The sequence below is a fragment of the Babylonia areolata genome, chromosome 2 (assembly GCF_041734735.1).
Source record: "Babylonia areolata isolate BAREFJ2019XMU chromosome 2, ASM4173473v1, whole genome shotgun sequence".
Lineage (NCBI taxonomy): Eukaryota > Metazoa > Mollusca > Gastropoda > Neogastropoda > Buccinidae > Babylonia > Babylonia areolata.
This window is the reverse complement of record NC_134877.1, coordinates 31,950,514-31,963,013: the sequence shown is the minus strand read 5'-3', so window position 1 is coordinate 31,963,013 and position 12,500 is coordinate 31,950,514. Positions and strand designations below refer to the sequence as shown.

At 39.9% G+C, this 12,500-nt stretch overlaps 1 protein-coding gene across 1 annotated transcript; it reads left to right on the top strand.

Moving 5' to 3' along the window:
- Nucleotides 1-800: 800 nt before the first annotated feature.
- On the top strand, nucleotides 801-8,279 carry LOC143300407 (dihydropteridine reductase-like). Its single transcript, XM_076614049.1, has 6 exons — nucleotides 801-934; nucleotides 1,876-2,065; nucleotides 3,686-3,826; nucleotides 4,418-4,526; nucleotides 5,871-5,954; nucleotides 7,760-8,279. The coding sequence occupies exons 1-6, from the start codon at nucleotides 851-853 to the stop codon at nucleotides 7,860-7,862; spliced, it is 711 nt and encodes a 236-aa protein (XP_076470164.1). The 5' UTR covers nucleotides 801-850; the 3' UTR covers nucleotides 7,863-8,279.
- The last annotated feature ends 4,221 nt before the right edge of the window (nucleotides 8,280-12,500 follow it).

Genomic DNA, 12,500 nt, shown 5'->3' with positions numbered 1-12,500 from the left:
ACTCAGACAGTTTGGCATCGAGGAGGGTCTCACCCAAGTCATTCAGGCGCTGTACAAGACATCAAGCAGCGCAGTCCTCCTCAACAACCAAATCGGAATATACTTTAAGACCACAGTCGGTGTCCGTCAGGGTTGCCTGCTCTCCCCAGTACTATTCAACCTTTTCCTAGAAAACATCATGCGCGAAACCCTCCATGACTTCCACTCTACCATCTCCATAGGAGGAAGAATCATCAACAACTTGAGATTCGCAGATGACATAGATCTACTAGGAGGCAGCAACAAAGAACTACAAGACCTCACCAAGAGACTAGAAGGAAGAGCAGGTGCATACGGAATGGAAGTGAGCACCGAGAAAAGCAAAGTGTTGGTAAACAGCTCAACCAACACCCAAGCTCAAATCTTCATGAACGGACAACAACTTGAAGAAGTGGATGCTTTCAAATATCTCGGCACCACCCTCACAAACGACGGTCGCTCAACAACTGAAATAAAGATTAGGATAGCCATCGCAACATCAGCAATGGCTAAGCTCAGCAAGATTTGGAAGAGCAGAGAGATCAGCTTTCCAACAAAGATCAAACTGTACCGATCCCTGGTGCTATCCATACTGCTGTATGGATGTGAAAGTTGGACTTTAACAGCAGAGACTACTAGGAAAGTCCAGACGTTTGAGACAAAATGCTTCAGACGACTGCTTGGAATCTCATGGAAGGACAGAAAGACCAATGACTTTGTCTTAATCACTACGTTACGGTTAATTATTTTTCAGACATCCGGTCATCCCGTGGTCGAAATACTTGAGAGAGCAAATCAAGCGCAACCTGTCACACAACTCAACTCTGTCACGATGGCGTCTGGACGCGTGCTCGTGTATGGTGGAAAAGGTGCTCTTGGCAGTGCCTGTGTGAAACTTTTCAAATCGAAGAATTATGTGAGTGTTCGAGATATTTATTTTTTCCCTTTTGTGCAAAATGGCTCTTCCATTGCACTTTTTCCATTTTTGTACCGAATGATGTGATTTTTTATGTGATGACCCAGAAGGATCGTTCGGCGTCGTGTTGCCAGTGGGTCACTGTCATGTCAGGGACGTTTGCAAAATCATATTCGCACTTGAGTGACAGGCACAAATTATTACGCTTTCGAGTGATAAGTTGCCACTGGTTTGTCGTATGTAGTTTGTGACAGACTGAACAACTATTACACATGCATCGGCGCACGGCCACATGTCACGCGACTCGCAGCCATGTGTTTTCATCCTCATCATATGTTTCACCAGCCCCATACTACCAAGTACATTGCACATAATCGCCGTCACCCGTGCAGTTCATCTTTGCAGTGTTGACAGATTCTGCTTGCGGGTATCTAGATGATAGGGAAGGCGGGGAGAGACATAGTATAAGAAAGAGAGGTGCAGTTCTCCAAAACTGAAAAAGTCCAGTTCCAGGATCGAACTTGCAGCGTTTTGTGTTACTATGGAAATGTAATTACTATGACTGATTATGGTGGCCCCACATCCCACCCCCTCTCTCTCGCAGTGTGTGTGTGTGTGTGTGCGCGCGCGTGTGTGTGCATCATTGCATGCCTGTGTGTTGCATAGGTATTGTGAACAATCCATTTATCGATTTATGTGGCATCTCTTGTTGCCAAGTGTTCTTTTACTGGCACTAGGTGCGTGCTACACATGGGACCTCTGTTTATCATCTCACCACTAGAGGTCTATTAGAGGGGGAGAAAATTCTGGCAAGAGTGGGATTTGATCTTAACGCTCAGATTCTATTGCTTCCTCAGTCTTTGGCAGCTGCCACTCCACTTCCATTTGGTAAAGTTACACCACTGTACTATTTATTGGCGTAATGGTGCTGATGTTGACAGTGGGTGGCATCCATCGACCTCAGCCCCAATGAAGAGGCCGACGCCAACATAGTTGTGAAACCAGCAGCATCATGGACGGATCAGGAGCAAGAAGTGTCGACACGTGTTGCTGAAACACTGGGAGATGACAAAGTGGACGCCATTCTGTGTGTGGCCGGTGGATGGGCTGGGGGTAATGCTGCTTCCAAAGGTGAATACTTTATCAGTTTATGTGTGTCTGGGTGTGTGTGTGTATGTAAATCTTCTTCTGCGTTTGTGGGTTGCAACTCCCACATTCACTCATATGATTTACACAAGTCGGCCTTTTACATGTATTTAATGGTTTTTACCCAGTGATATAGACAGCCATACTCCATTTTGGGGGGTGTGCATGCTATGTATGTTCCTGTTTCTATAGCCCACCGAGCACTGACATGGATTACACTTTACAGGATCTTAAATGTGCATATTTGTGTGTGTGTGTGTGTGTGCATGTGCCTGTGTGTGTCTTGATAGGAATAAAGATAAGAACATATGTTTTTGTTTGTGATAAATGTGTGTCATGTGTGTGTGAGTGTGAGATACAGAGAGAAAGTGTGCATGAATAGGTTAGACAATCAAGTGACAATGTATACTTTGTGCATATGTGTGTTATGTGCAGGCTGGCTGGTTTCATTAATTGATATAACCTTTACAAAACCACTGAACCAGATGTTTTGAACTTGAAGAGCAGCAACTGCTGGTAACAGGTGTCTTTACAGTGGAGCAGTGTCCTGACTGTACTATCTACAAGTACAAATGATAAGTTCAAACACACAGTATGGTGTTGAATCCCTGTCTTGAGACAAGTCATTTAATGATCAAGACCATAGTTCCAGCTTTCCAAGGCTGTGCATAATTACTATATTAGTTTATTACGTAGGTGCCAGCAGCTGAACAGGGTCAAAAAGATATTCACTGGGTTTTTTTGTGTGTTTTTGTTGGCTGCAACAAACATGCACATTTCTCTGTTCTTGCATTTTTCTAAAAAGTTTCTTTCACATGATTTGGATTGCCTGTTTATAGACTATATAGCTCAATCAATCCCGTCTTTGCCGTGCATGCAACACCTGTGCTGATTGTTTATTGAAATTGTGACTGCCAAGCAGGAAGTGTGAGGGGGAAGGTTTATGCACACTGTACAGTCAGAAAGAATTCTTTGTTTTTGTAGAATTAGTGGTAAAGAGGAATGTATTCTATCAAGTCTGTGTTAATTGCCTTGAAAAAATAAAGTGTTCTTTGATGATGATGTTTTTGTTGTTGTTGTGTTGTTGTTTTTTTGTTGTTGTTGTTTTTTTGTTGTTGTTGTTTTTGTTGTTGTTGGGGTTTTTGGGGGGGGTTTTTGCTGCGCATATGGAAAGTATTCAGTTTTGATTTTATGCAGTATGACTTGCAGAGTGTTTAGATTGTTTGCTGTCTGGAATATCTTGACTCAGTTTATTTCTTACTATCTTCTGATATCATTGGAAAGAAGGTAGATATTTATATGTGTTATTTGTGCCAGTTAAAAAAGATTTACACTCTCTCTCTCTCTCTCTCTCTCTCTCTCTCTCTCTCTCTCTCTCTCTCTCTCTCTCTCTCACTCACTCACTCACTCACTCACTCACACACACACACACACACACACACACACACACACACACACACACACACACACACACACACAATGACATACATATACATACTGGCATACACATTCTGTCTCTGTCACACACAAAAACACACAACCTTACCAACCAATGTAAGCCAGCTGCCATCAGCAAAAATCATGAGGTTATTTATATTGGGTCAGAGCTGATCACAAGTGCCGACAACATGTGGAAGCAGAGTGTGTGGACGTCCGTCATCGCGTCCAGCCTGGCCGCCCGGCACCTGAAGACCGGCGGAGTTCTCACCCTGCCAGGGGCTCAGCCCAGTCTTGGTGGTACACCAGGTAAGTGCTGTACCATGGCGGCCTTGTGTTGTGGTGACCTAGTAGCAGTAACACTTCCGACAAGGAAGCAAGAGAATTGGAGCACCACAGGTTCAAATCACATACTCACCAGTATTTTCTCCCCCTCCACTAGACCTTGAGTGGTGGTCTGGATGCTGTTCATTCAGATGAGGTGATAAACCGAGGCCCCTTGTTAAGCATGCTCAGGTTCAAGAACCCATGGCAACAAAAGGGTTGTGCCAGGCAAAATTTTGTAGAATATCCACTTTAGCAGGAAAACAAATACTCTTGCAGGTAGGAAAAAAAAAAGGGGGGTGGCGCTGCACTGTTTCAACACACTGTCCCTGAGGAGAGCAGTCCAGATTTCACACAGAGAAATCTGTTGTGACAAAGAGTAATACAATACAATACTGACTGCTGACAATAGTATCATTTATAATGCATCTTTTTTCCTTTTGTTTGCTTTAGTTTTGGTTTGATTTTGATTTGATTTGATTGGTATTTCTGGGTATCATTGGCTGACTGATTGATTGATGTTTCTGCATTGATTGATTGGTGTTTCTGCAGTGATTGATTGGTTGGTGTTTCTAGGTATGATTGGCTATGGACTGGCCAAAGCAGCAGTGCACCAGCTGGTGAAAAGTCTGGGGCAGGACAACAGTGGAATGCCGCCAGACAGCATTGCTGTCGCCATCCTACCGTGAGAACCACTTGTTTGTTTTTTTCATTGTATCTTCTCTTGGAGATGGATAGCAAAAGATCAAAGAGAAATAAAGAGAAAGAAAAAAAAACAGAAAAAGAGACAAGATAGTTTCTTTGTGTTTCTAAGTGTATGTGTAGGGGGGTGGGTTTCAGGTTATCATGAGTAGTTTTTTTTTAGTTGGTTCTTTTAGTTGAAATTTTTTTTTTCTTGATTGCTTGTATTCTTTTTCTTGTCTTTGCGTCTGTGTGTGCATATGCCTGTGTTTGTGTCTGTGTGCTTTGGTGTTTTTAGTATTTGATGATAGTTTCTTTGTATTTTTCCAATTGCTTTAGGTTGTTGTGTTTGTGTAGGTTTATTTTATGCAGTATGACTGTATCAGAAGTATGTTGGGAATTGCATATGTATCTGTTCATGATACCAAGAAAACCAGACTCAGATATGTGGTCAAAACTGTGTTGAGTACACAAAAATTTCCATGTGGTCACTATTCATTTGGATTCAGAATTGACTCCTAGAAACTGTTATGGGATGGGTTGGGGTTTTTTGGGGGGAGTCAGGGGGGAGGAGGGTTGTATGTGTGTGTGTGTGTGTTGGTCCATTAAGTCAATGAGGACCATTTTCAGCATTCGCAGAGACAAGATTTTTCTGTAAATTTACGGAAATCTGTAAATCTGAGACAGTGAGAGCACCGGGTGTTGATCCTGAGATTAGTGTAAATGCATTGAGAAAATAAAGGGGTATATATGTGCATGGCAGGTTCATTTTCCATTGACCAGACTCGCACATCGATTTGTATTCCCAAATGGTTTGGATTCTTACTTGATTCAAAATGTGGCAAACTGTATGTTTGAGAGAACCCGTTCGAAAACACTACCCAGTGCCATACTTTTCTTCACATTGTGATCTGAATCAGAAACAGAATTAAATAGACTCAGAAACAGAAAAGCTCTATTGAAAGTGTCAGTCCGTATTCTCTGTTTATAGACTCTGTAGTAAAGAAGCTTTGAGAAGAGAGTGACTTGTAAGAGCACCTAATTCAGTCACAGATTTCCTAACGGTTCATTGAAGTCAAGCCCCAGAGTTGCCAAACTGCCAGTTATGGCAGAAGGCATTTCCTTAGTGGAACATGTTGATTCCACTGTGAAAATCAAATGGCACACACACACTGACACACACACACACACTGACATATACACACTGACACAGATACACGCACAGTCGCACATACATGACGTACATGCATTCTGCCACCTTCTTCTTAATTTGATGAATAAAGATGTAAATGTATTGTATAATTGTGTTGTAAACTGAGAAAGCACAATCTGTTGCTCTGGTTTGCAGGGTCACGCTGGACACTCCCATGAACAGGAAGTGGATGGCCCAGGCAGACTTCAGCACTTGGACCCCTTTGGAGTTTGTGGCCGAGTGAGTGGTTTGCACACATTGGCAGTTGTACTCTGAGCCTGCATACACACTTACACATGCACTTGAACACACTTACAGACACAAACACATGCATACGCACAATACATGTCTTTTAGGATGTTACCTTGCTATGTTCTGTTTTCTGGCTGGTGGTGGTGGTTTCTGTCTGTGTTTGTCCTGTGTGGCTTACGGCTGAATTACTTAAAATGAGTTGATTATCTTGAACTGTGTAAAGGCTTGTGATAGCACAGAAATATGCATTCCTAACGCTTCGAAAATGGAAAGGGCACAAGGCATGGTCATCAGGCAGGTTCTTAGCCTATTCTAAAAAAATATTTTAAAAAACTATGATAAACTTTAATTTAAAAAGAGTGAAGATCGTATGTTGGAGCTTCAGTCTAACACCAGGTTCGTCTGCTACAAAGAAGTGGTCCTTCCCTTTGCCTTTAGAGAGCACCCCCTTCCCTCCCATCCACATAGTTCCTTTCTTTTCATCATTGTTTCCACCAAAACTCAAGCATATATACCAAAGCAGTGAATGAGTCAAAACCTTTTTATTTTTAATGAAGAACACTAGTCAGGCAAGTCAGGAAAACTGCCACTCTATGAATCCATCATGTGAGAAAGAATTCCCTTGGTTTGACTTGGACAACTTGCATGTTATGAAGTGAATGTTGTCTGCACAAATGCAGTAGCAAAATAATTTCACAAGTCTGGGACCCCCAAGAATTATGGTAAAAGAGTCCTTTGTACCTCCAAGATTTATTTTGCTTAACAGAAAACCTCTGTGTGGGTGTGTGTGTGTGTGTGTGTGTGTGTGCACTGATTTGTGTGTATTTGAAAACTGTACACGAGTGCACCAGCTTGTAGTCATTGGAGAGCAAAGCTAACCAACTGCATTTACCACCCTCGTTGGTGGATAGCTGTGCAATGAAATTGTTGACAACAAGAAATGTAACTGGATATATATATAACTGATTGTAAATATTCAAATCTGCTGTCCCTGTGAACACAGACAAGTGGAGCATAATCAGAACTGCACAGAATGTGCAGCATTAACACTCAGTGAAATACATACTGCAAAATGATGTGAAGCTGAATGCATACAAAGAAGATAGATATGGACATGTAAGCAAAAATCCACCCACCTTGTGAATCAAGCACAACACCAGCTGAGGTGACAGTTCCTGCCACCACTATTACCAGTCACACGTATGTGTGTAGAATACAGTTTATTCATCTTTTTTTCTTTCTTTGGCAGTGAAATTTTGTTAGGAAATCAGATAAATATTTTTGGGAAAATGCGCTGCCTTTCTTTCTTTATAAATGTGCTTCTTGTCAGAATGAATGATTGCCTTCAGTTAATCTCCGTTAAGGTATTCAGTATTGTCTTTCTGTCTGACTGTTACCTTCTCAACTGTCTGTCTTTCACTTCTGTTTTTGTCCTCTTTTTTCTTTTCATTTCATTTTTTTTTTCTTCTTTTTTTTTTCTTTCCTTTGTTTCTTTCTTTCTTTCTTTCTTACATTTTTGTATATATTTATGCATTTATATATGTGATATATGTACATAATGTATGTATGTGTGTATATAATTTATGTCTGTATGTGTGAATGTATGTGTGCGTGTACACATGTAATGTAAGCATGTATGTATGTAATGTGTATATGCATATATGTATGCATGTGTGCAATGTATGTATGCATGTCATGTTTATATGTATGAAACAAATTTATGTATGTATGTATGTACGTGCCTAACCTCACCTTGCTGTAATTTACCCTGTATTTCTGTGGCCACACAACAGACTGTTTGCCAAGTGGACAGGGGGCGTGGAGCGGCCTCCCTCGGGCAGCCTGGTGCAGCTGATCACCAAGGACAGCAAGACGGAGCTGGTCCTGGCCCCCTGAACTGTCAACGGCACGACAAAACCCTGAAGGATGCAGCTGTTACTTCCCCTTCCCCTTCCCCTTGCCTGTTACCACACCTCATGCCAATGTCTATCTAGTGTCTTGCCCTCCCTCCTGCCCTTCCCAATCCCCCACACCCCCCTCCCATTTTTCCCCCTTGTTTTAAATGCATTGTCTTTCTGCTCACATCTCATGAAAATGGCTGTCTAGTATCTTGCCCTCCTGCCCTCCCCACCCCCAGTTCCTTCAGGTTGGGTTTTTTTTTGTTGTTGTTTTTTTTTAACCCTTGTTTTAAATGCATTGATGCATTGTCTTTCTGCTGCTTGTGTGTGGATGGTAGATGCTCCATGTACAGATTTTAAAAGTATATGTTTATTTTATTTTTGTGTGTGTTTTGGTGGGAGACAGGTCAGACACTGTGCACAGATGGATCTAGATTGTTATCCATCATTCTGTAATCCTTTGTATAGTGACGGTCATGAAGAATTCGTCTTCAAAAGAAATATCATCCAAAAGCAGCAACAATGACAAAAGTGTTTGTCGGCTGTAGTAGTCAGCTGTAGTAGTTCACTTACTTTAATCAAGATTGTCTGTATACCCATATACGAAAATGAAAGATGAAAAATATATAGTTGCATAATTTTACTGCTGTAATCAAGTAAAAAGAAATAATCCACAAATGTTTGGTGTATTTTAGTTGGGGTTTTTTGGGGGTTTTTTTTTTTTGTTTGTTTTTTAAGCAAGTCATTACAGAATGATTCTCTGTCTTTTGTTTCAGATTACTTATTTTACCTGCATTATTGCAGATCGTTCTATTTTGTCGGAATTCATGTCATTTTTCATTAAGTTATGTTGTTTTTAAGGATCCAGATGCATTGTTCCAGGAATTTTTGTCATTTATTTTAAGGTTTTGGGTTTTCCTGGACTTACGTCGTTGGACAGTTTGTATTGTACTCACTGAGCAGTGAACTATTGTTTGTTTGGCTGCAGTCATCAGATTGCCATCAACTGCTGTTAATTTTTTTTCTAATTGAACTGTGCTGTTTGCCAGAAAAGCATATGGAAGTCTTCAAGAGTTTCACTACTTTCTTTTAAGTTTGTTTGGTTGAAAAGTTATGGGGAAAAAAAGAGAGAAAAAAGCAACTGTTACACACACACACACACACACACACACACACACAAATTAAATCGCATGATCTTATGTGAAAGAATGTACCTGTACAAGGATTGCTGAGGTGCAACGTTCAGTGTGTAAAATCCTGACCAAGTTGATATACTCCACCATAGTGCTTTGGGGTCTGTGTGGTCTTTTTTCTTACCATAGATTGGTTGTGGTATGTAGTCATTCACTGTTTAAGAGGCATGTTTGCCAAATCCTGTTGGTTGTGGTGATGATATGTTTGTAGGATTGTCCGTTTTTGGCCTGGTCTTGTTCATTCCGTTGTGTTGAAAGGTTTTTCTGCATTCTTCAGGGTTGTGTGAATTCTGTGAATGCTTAACAACTGTTAGGTGATTGGATAACAACTGTGTGTAATATGAGACATTCTCTGTGAATACATTTTTTTGATAGATACCCGCACACTTTCTCTCTCATGGACGGTTTTTTTAACCCAAATTTGATAGTTTGAGCACAGAGAGTCAGTTTCCTCTGTATTCTGTGCCCTGATTGGTAGTCTGAGCATCCAGTACCCACATTGCTCTACATTCTGTGCCCTAAACAATAATAGTTGGCACACAAAATTCATATACTGTTCTGCAGTATGTGCCCGAATCTGTACTTTAAGCAAGAAGTCCCCTTATTACTCTGTAAGCTTACATTTGACATATTTCTGGTTGTGAATCATTTCTGGGGCAGTCTTTGGAAGATAGGATGTGGCCTTGTGTGCGCCCTGCTGGACTGTAAGCAACAAAGATGAATACATACATGAATAAATCGGGAAGGAGTGCAAGATGGGGCTGCCAGGTAAGTGCAGAACTAGTTCCCTCGTTCTGAGCCGGTGTTTCCTGTCCCCACGTTTCTGAAGTGAAGCTGGTGAATTCCCTAGTCATATAGTTATACTGTAGAAGCACAAAAGAAGGCTTTTGCTTAGCGCGTTGCTAGTGGTTCATAGAAGTGGATAGATTTGTATCTGTTTGTTGTATGAATAACATTAATTACAGTGTAATGGGTAGTGCATGTTCTGTGTGGTAGAATTGTTTAGTCAGTATTAATGTTTCTCATCAATTTTTGCAGTAATTGTAATCTGTTAGATCTCCTGATCGGAACTTAGAGAAAACTGGTCAATGCACAGTTTTTGTTCATTTTTTGAAATGGTTTACCTTGACTGTTATTTTTTGATGAACAAGGTATAATCTTGACTTTCATCACTGTGATGTTTTTTACAAGTTGTGGAATCAAACGCTAATACCTGAAGGCATTTACAATGGTTGTGTAATTGTTAATAAATATTTATGCTTGTTTTGATTTTGATTTTGTTTGTTTGGAGTTCACATCAAACTTATTTCATTATTATTATTAAACAACCAGCTATTTCTGAAGTACTTAGTTGATCTGCTTGTATTGTTTACAGCTTGACAGCATGTTTAATGCAGCAATGATTTCCTTCATATAGCTTTACATATCATTTGTATGAAATGAAGATTATTGTTTGATGCAGCAATAAATTCCATGTGAGTGGTTTTGCATATCATTTGTGTTAAAAGAAAGATTTTGGACTGAATGAACGAAGATTACTGTTTCTGAATGAAATTCATGTGTAAAATTCACGAGCAATAAGCCAATATCTGGCATGATTGTGAAAACCAGGCAGTATTTTGTGACAGAGATTGCATTTTTATTTATACATTTGTTGCCACTGCATTTATCGAACAAAAAACATTTTTTTGATTCCATATATGATGTTATTTTTTATTGGAAATTCTGGAATGATTTGAACAAATACTTTTTTTGCTTATTTGTATTGGTATCAATGAATTCCTGATTTTGTTCATCGGGTTCTGTCTCTTTATTAAGATGAACAGTAATTACGAGGAAACACAAAATAACAAGTTCATGATTCCTTTTGTCTGTTTGTGCATGTGTTCATCAACCATTTTCTGTTTTTGTAATCCTGAACGATTACCATACAGTACCTTGTTTATGCTTTTATCTTGTAAATGCCCACCCCAACCAATAAGTTGGATATTGCACATAGGTTATGATACCATGTGAATGCACACCCCTCACTTGAGCTTTATTCCACATTAGCGCCACCAACATAAGTTATAAGCTTTTTACCAGAATTAAATATCATCTGAAATGAAACATGACTGCTGAGTCTATAATGATCACCTCTTGTCCAAAACAAAAAAAGCACAAGGAAGAAAGAGTATTTGATCCATACTTTGCATCCATCTTAAGTATGGAAGTGGTTTGTTTCTGAAGATGATGAGACTGACTTTTGCCATGTTGAAATGATGGAACTTGGCAGGGAAGAACTCTGGTAGCTGTCGGGAAGTGGGTTGATTTGGATTTGAATGACCAAAATTCATAACTTAACAAAGATCTTCATGAAAAAAATAATTGAATCTTTCACTGCTCATTACTAAAAGATATTCATGAAAAGATTATTGAATCTTTCACTACTCACAAAAATAAACTTGCAAACACATTTCATTCCTGTCCTTTGTGGATTCTGAAGATGTGAATAGAGTGGATTTGTAAACATTGACTTTGGTGGTTAACTTTCTTCCTGTTGACTAAGATACCTTACAAACACCCACCCCCAACTTTTTATCAAGCTTTGTGTTCCAAGGGGATGGGCATATATAAGGTATTGTGTGGTACTTGTTCTGACCAGGGCATTTGTAAAAAAACCAATATGTTGAAAGTAAATAAGAAAGACAACGTATTTGTAGTTTAAGTAATTATATTCTTCCCTTCGTAGTTTTGTATTTTGCACAGGGTCAGTACAAAACTGGTTGTTTCTTTAGAAGCCACTTTCATGACAGTAGTGTATTTAAATTCTGTCAGCTGGGAATCATGGATGTCACTGGGGTTTTTTTCATGACATTGATTTGTGTGCTTTACATTCCATCAGTAAACCTTTATTTCTGGAGAGGAAATTTGTGTTGGGGTTCATGTTTGTTGAATGCGTTGTTACTGACTGTGGGGTCTGTGTGTGTGAGTGATATAGTGAGTGTGTTGGGCTGTGCTAACAGTAAGCCCAGCCAGTTGATGAGAGCTGCTGGACGAAAATTGTGTACACATTCTTTGTGCTTTCCCGCCATGGATGTCAGTGATAAGTGTTTACACTGGTCACAAGCCACCAGCTAGCACCAGCCAGCATTTTGCTTTGCTGCATGGGCACAAAACATATGGCTGGCTAATTCAGGGGCTGGAACTGTTCAGTGATAACAGCAGTGTAAATTGGCCTTGATTCATTAAGGATGAAGTAAAACTTATCAACGCTGTGCAGAAATGATCAGTCTTTTATGACAAGATAAAGGATTACCAAAACATGTTAAAAAGTCTCCGGCCACATTTTTACACATCCCACACATTTCTGCTCATCTTCTTGGACATAAAATGATGGTATTCACCATGTGTGCTGTGATTTAGTCCGATTAATGGGGTGAACATACTGATTGGATTCTGTT